This window comes from Macrobrachium nipponense, chromosome 20 (assembly GCF_015104395.2).
Source record: "Macrobrachium nipponense isolate FS-2020 chromosome 20, ASM1510439v2, whole genome shotgun sequence".
Classification (NCBI taxonomy): domain Eukaryota; kingdom Metazoa; phylum Arthropoda; class Malacostraca; order Decapoda; family Palaemonidae; genus Macrobrachium; species Macrobrachium nipponense.
In genome coordinates this window covers 50,893,315-50,899,718 of record NC_061089.1, presented here as the reverse complement: position 1 = coordinate 50,899,718, position 6,404 = coordinate 50,893,315, and the positions used below count along the sequence as shown (strand labels likewise).

General features: G+C 49.5%; 1 protein-coding gene across 5 annotated transcripts in view; it reads left to right on the top strand.

Annotated features, from left to right (window-relative positions):
* The window catches only part of LOC135225773 (biogenesis of lysosome-related organelles complex 1 subunit 6-like), a 59,837-nt gene that overhangs the window by 5,950 nt on the left and 47,483 nt on the right, over positions 1-6,404 (top strand). For all 5 annotated transcript variants that reach the window (XM_064265250.1, XM_064265269.1, XM_064265261.1 and 2 more), the window contains exon 2: positions 779-961. In XM_064265250.1, coding sequence (XP_064121320.1) covers positions 789-961 — 173 coding nt within the window. In that variant the 5' untranslated portion in view covers positions 779-788. The remainder of the gene's footprint in view (positions 1-778; positions 962-6,404) is intronic.

Genomic DNA, 6,404 nt, shown 5'->3' with positions numbered 1-6,404 from the left:
GATGAAAAAGTTACATTGGCAAACACTCGACTTTGTGGTTATCGAGTGTGGCAACTTGAGTGAAAGGGAAGTTAGGGTACGTAAATTTCGCCTTGCACTTCTGGGCAGTAATCATCGAATGCATTGTATGATCTGACGCTGTGGTTATTACAATTTTAAGTGAAAAAAAGATGTAACCATGAAACCATGTTTGTTTTTTTTAGAAATACAAGCATGAGCATGTAAAAAAGCTTCTACAAAAGTATAACTAAAACCATTTGTAATTTTGTTTATCTGTGCTTCTCTTCTGTCTTCTTTCTTTTGAGATATTTCAGTTAAAAGTTCATATGTGAAGAGGAATGATTATACTAGCCATGTGAAGTATGACCCATTTACTTTATGTTTATTTATTAAATTACAGAAAAAATCGGTTCGGTTAAGCTTCTCGGTAAAGAAGGGGTTAAAGGTAAAGTTTTATAACTAATGTGAAAATGTGTATGATGAGGATGAAGGGATTTTATAGCTTAGCCTTTTACAGAGATATTTAAACTAGTCACAGGTCTTCCACTTGTATTGCAGAAGAGGGCAAAAATGTACATGTCGTTGATTAATTAGGAAAAGTTCTATACTGCTTGAAAATTTTATCGTTAACAGCCTGCAATTGTTGTATCTTCTGAAACACAGTTAAAGACTTGCTTATAACAAAATGTAGTTTGGCACTCTATGAATAAATTAAGTTATTCTAGCATATCGGATATCAAGTGTATCCATATCATGTTTCAATTTTTAATAATTTCAGGTACTGAGAAATGGCCAAGGAAGTCTCTCATGAGATTTTTCCACCAAGGGACAATTCAGAACTCCATAGTCAACAAAAGCATGGGAACCAAGATATGCCTCCAGCACTTGTGATAATGAAAGCTTTGATATATGAGCACCATCAAAAGCTAGCTCCCATAGAATCAAAATTAAAAGAACTCTTGTAAGTACAGAATACATTCATGTTATTTTAGCAAGTAATGGATAGTATTAACTGCTGGTGTTGTCTCAAGTCTTCTCACACTTAGAAAATACAGTACATATTGCACTTACTAATTATGCTGATTTATCAACATGAGGGCTTAATTTTCATTCTCTTGTTAAAGTTTCATAGATTAAGTACTCCATATTATAACTGTTCAGTTTGTTCCGACACGGCATACAAACCTTCGGTCCTTTTACAATAGGAAGGTACTAGCGGCAGCTGGATAGGTCGTAAGCTTTCGAACAAGGGGTTCGGTAGTTAACTGCTTGTCCGACAGGCGCGCGCGCGCGACTGGTAGGTAAACAAACCACTTTTGCTTTCGGCCTGCTGGCGTGTGGACGTGTATCATCGCTCTCTGCCCGCTTCATCGTCGTTTGCTTTCGCATGATTGTGTTTTTCTTTTTCTATGGTATCTAGTGAAACTGAATTGTAAGTACAATCATTTCATTGAATTCAATTGTGAATTAAAGGATCTTGGCTTCACAACGCCCTCCGATTACCCGAGTGCCGGGACTGAAGGGCGTAATTGCGGGAATTCATTTTCCCAGAATGATCCTCGTATTGTGTATGCTCGGTGCGAGGGCGGGAGCGCTCGCTCCGAGCGTATATTGGGTTGGAAATGTGTAGATGAAAATCGTAAGTAAGTGCTCTTTTCATTTATATTTTTTTGACCTGTATGCCCGTTGCCGAACGAATACGCTCGGCACGGAAACTTATTCAGTATGAAAGTTGGAAATCGCAAGTACAGTATTCTTTTTCATTTTTCATATATTATTTTTTTATTGTAAAGCAATACTCATTTGGATCAGTTTCCGAGCTTACCCGGAGATTGATCCTTCCCCCTTTTTATTTTGAATGAAGTGAAATCGCAAGTGCAGTTCTTTTTCATTTTCATTTTTTTATTGAGATTGCATTGTTGACTGGGATCAATGTTCCGCTATTCACGGGAATTGATCCTTCTTTTCCCTTTTTATTTGTATGAAGTGAAATCGCAAGCGCAGTAGTCTTTTCATTTTCATATATTTGTTGATTGCATCAATTCATTATGGATCAAGGTTTCCAGAAACCTTGATCCATAAAGGTAAGGAATGAAACCTTTCACCCTTGCGCTCGGTACGAGGGCGCAAATGAGCTCGATCCGAGCCCTTATTCATTGTGAAGTGAATCGTTTTGCAAGATGCATTTTCATTTTGTTCCTTATTATTGATTGCATCAATGATTATTTGGTTCAAGTTTCCGCTCAGTCAGGGAATTGATCCTTATGCCTTGTATTCGTGCCGAGGTTGGCACGATTGCTCTAGGGCTCTTATTATTTTGTTGTTGGGTTACATGGGTACTGTGCGGGGGTGGGGAACGACCCCCCCCCCCCCCCCCCGCTCAGTTCCCACAGATGGCTCTTCCCCTTGGGGGGGGAGGTTATCGGCGTTCTTCTCCTCGCCCGATCCGTCGAGCGCGGGGGAGGGCGCTCGGTGCCCGATGTACAATTGTATTAGGGGTCTTCCACTCGTTCGGGAGGGATCAAACCCCCGCACGAGGGGATTTCCCCACCATTAATCGCTACTACTATTATTTCCGCAGGTGCTACTGCCACGAGCGTGGACCTTGGTGAGGTATGGCGTCCTTCCAATTGCAGAGCGTGCTGGTGTCCAGGGGCTGCGGTTCTATGTCTGGGCCTACTGCGGTCACCCATGGAGTGGTGACCACGCAAACCAGGTGACGACGTCCCTCTCACCTGGTGTACTCGCCTCACGTGGTAACAGTCTTGCCTACAGCCGCTGTGAAGTGCCGTTCGCCGTACCGAGAGGGGGGCGTGCCGCCGCCGCTCGTGGTTGCCGCGCTGCAGCGACCACTTCCGCTGCCCTAGAACTCGCCCTGGACCTGCCGCCGGTACCAGGATGTTGCTGGCTGCTGCTCCACTTCCTGTGTTTCCGGTGCTGCCTGCCGTTCCTGCCGATTCTGGGATGCAGTTGCTGCGCTGGCTGTCCCTGCCGTTTGCTGCGCTGGCTGTTCCTGCCGTTGCTGCGCTGGCTGTCCCTACCGATGATGTGCTGGCCGTGCCTGCTGTTCCTGAGATGCCCATACCTGCTGATGTCGTCCCTGTTCGTGGTGGTACTACCCCAGACTTTGGTCTGTCTGTACAGGTGCGTCCGGGCCCTGTGGCTTCGGCTACAGCAGCCCCGGCTCCGCCCTGGATAGCAGATCTTACGTCTGTCCTGAGGAAGCTGACGAAGAAGAGGAGGAAGGTGTCGTGGTCGTCGTCTTCATCTTCTTCATCCGTCGTCGGCCGGCCAGCCGCTTCCCGTTCGACTTCTAAAGGCTTTACAGCCGAGGAAGAAGAAGGTCGCCTCCTCCCTCCTAAGAAGCTTCCTCGGGAGCTTCTCGGGACCCGTCTCACCTCGGTGGGACGGGAGAGGGTTCCTTCCGCTGGCTCCTGCTCCTTCAGGGAGCGGGCCCGTCTCTTCTTCCGCAAGGAAGAAGACTACGGGGACCAGAGGGGTACCGGCTAACACCGGTACTCCCTCGCCTGGTGTCAGTGGCTTCTGCCACTGCATCAGGGTCCGTCTCGGCCTCTCGTTCGCGGAGGTACCGAGTGTACGGTCGCCTACCAGCGACCGTGCAGCCAGGAACCAGACCTCTGAGTCCGCTCAGCGTCAGGTTCACGGCACGGGGCGGAAGACTGGTGACAGCCGCTCATGCGACTCTCACCAGACCAGCTCTCACTCTCGCGGTGAACAGCTGGCTACCCGGGGACGTGACGGTCCACGACCGACCACGGGCTGAGGCTGGGAAGAGGTCCTCCCGTTCGCCGGTGCCAGCCACGGCTGGAACCAGCGACGTGACGTGCCGTGAGGACAAGCACCGGTCTCACTGTGACAGTGGAGCCTGCAGGTCGCCTAACCGTCGCTCTCACAGAAAGCGGACCGGGTATGGCAAACCAGCACCAGCTCTTCTGACACTCGAGATCGGGGCCGCTGTGCTCAGTCCAGCCGTTCTCCACAGCGAGGACGGTTCGACCAGGCCTGCAGCTCGATCGCCCCACCGCGGGTTGACGATCGCCTGCAGCCCTCCAAGCCTGCTGGTGGTTCTGCCAGCGAGCAACGAGGGAGCGTCAGGTCTGCCTCTCCCGTACCTTCAACCACCTCGGGTTACACCGGGAGGAGCGAGGTATTGAGGAGTGATCGTGAGGGGTGCGCCCCTCATGATCCCACCACAACGCCCTACGTGCCAGGCACGGTTCTTGGACCGGCCAGGGCGTATGCGCAAGTGGATGGGGAAGACCGAGAGGGCTGTCGCTGTGTTCCCCCTTCTTAGGAGGAAGGTTCTCGGAATATGCTCTTGTTCGAAGGGCTTAACGGTTCCCACTCTGCAAGATGCTGTGACTTCCGAGATCCAGAGGAACTTTGCCGAGGTTACGGCGCTGATTCGTCAGCACAATGACCTCGGGGAAGGATCGCCGCTCCACCAGCAGAGCCACGTCTCGGCTCGAGTCGTTTTGGGGCCCGAGAGGGAACCCAAATCGACGGTGGGTCGGCCGCGATCGGAGCTTGCCGACTGTGTTGAACCAGGTAGTCTCTCGTCTCCGGACAAGAAGGCTCTCTCAGTTCTGGACGGTTCGAACAAGCTACTTACCCCTCCTCTATGCGACAGAGGCGTTTATACGTGTCTTCGGACACCGTATTTAAATACCCCTTCGGTCCTCCTGAGGTTTCGACCTCGACGAAGGACTGGAAAGAGTCGGAGCGGTATCGGCTCTCTACTGTCAGGTGTCGATCAGCCCCACCCAGACGACGTTCACAGTGGCGGCAGACACTTACCTACAGTATGAGTTCGTAACCCTCCTCGGGAAAACGTTTTCTCCTGACGATACGTTTTCCCAGGCTCTGAGAGGCCATCGCCGTAAGGCGATGGCTGCTCCTTTTCTTCTCCAACTGCTAGATCCGCTGGGAAGGCGAGCCAGTATCCAATTCCTCCCCCCTCCCCCTTCTCTCTCCTTACGGCTACGAGGGAAAGGGGAGGGATCCTACAGAGATTTCTCTGTAAGATCCCACGTTAGGGGCTGCGCTACCCCGGGGGGACCTTCGGTCCTACCTGACGTAAGCCCCGGTCATTGAGGAGGGATCCTGCCCCTTTCTCGATTTCTACGGGAATCGAGAGGACCAACCAGCCGATATCGTCTGACGAATTCGGTGGGGGGTTTCGCAGAGTGCTTAGAATTCTACGGAATTTCTAGCGCACTCAGAGTGTTCGAGTTTTTTACGATCTCCAAACACTCAGGCGAGACCACGGTCCAAAGTGAGCGAGAATCCCCGATAATTGTTACACGATAATCGGGAACCTCGCTTATGCTCGAATTCCTGTAATTTCTAGCATTTTGGAAGAAGACCGCTGCTGAAGAAAGTATCTCACAGTAGGCGCTTAACCTGGAATAGAGAAGAACGGACGGGAACTTCCAGTTTGGCTTGAACTATCGTCTTCGTATTCTGTTCACCATTGAAGCTTTCCTTTGGGAAAGACTTCTCCTTCACTCTCTTGAATAAGAGAACGAAGGCGGTCGATCTCCAATCCTTATTCTCATTCCTCGAGGGGAAAAGAATTTAGGATGGAGGTCGTGGTACAGAACCTACAAATATACTACGTATATTACCCTCGCGACATGATTCTTTAACAGTTGAATTGTCCGTGGGGTAGGCGCATACCGTAGTTAACTCTACGGTTTGTGACCGAGACGAATTGTATCTTAATTGAACTGCAACTCGGGGTTGCCTGCAACCTCCCAGCAGTTATCAGTTTCGATTTTAGATACTTGGTATTGTCATGACAACACCAAATCAGCTTTTGTATTTACCGAAATCCGTTTCGGTTAAATATAATTGCTCGAGCGTATTCTTTATGCTCGATGGTTCTAGCCGAACGCATTCCTTCGTGGAATAATGGATTACCTGGCAACTCAGGATGACGAGTCACCGAGAGCTACTGCGTATTGAACGCCTGATAGCGGCTCAGTATCAGCTAGGTCTCTGAGATGCACGGTCGGTTACGTCTCTCTCTCCCCTGTTGGATTGACTACCGAACCGTATCTCTGCCCAACAATCATGGACTTAGGTCTATGATTAACGGGGATTCTCGCAATAATGAAGGACCATCTACTGCTGTGACGCTCGATTTCATCGCCTTCGACATTGCGAGAATTTTCAACAGAGATATTCTCTTGGACTCTGTCATCTTTCTGTTTACCGCACGGTAACAGAAAGTCTGTTACTAGTCAACCGCTGCATCGCACTGCGATAATGCGAATGATTTTTGCAGACATCTGAGTTTGTCTTCAAAATATCTCGTATTCGTAGGTGTGCAATTTCATTGCTCGCCCCGAATTAACAGATTATGTCAGAAGACATCGCCT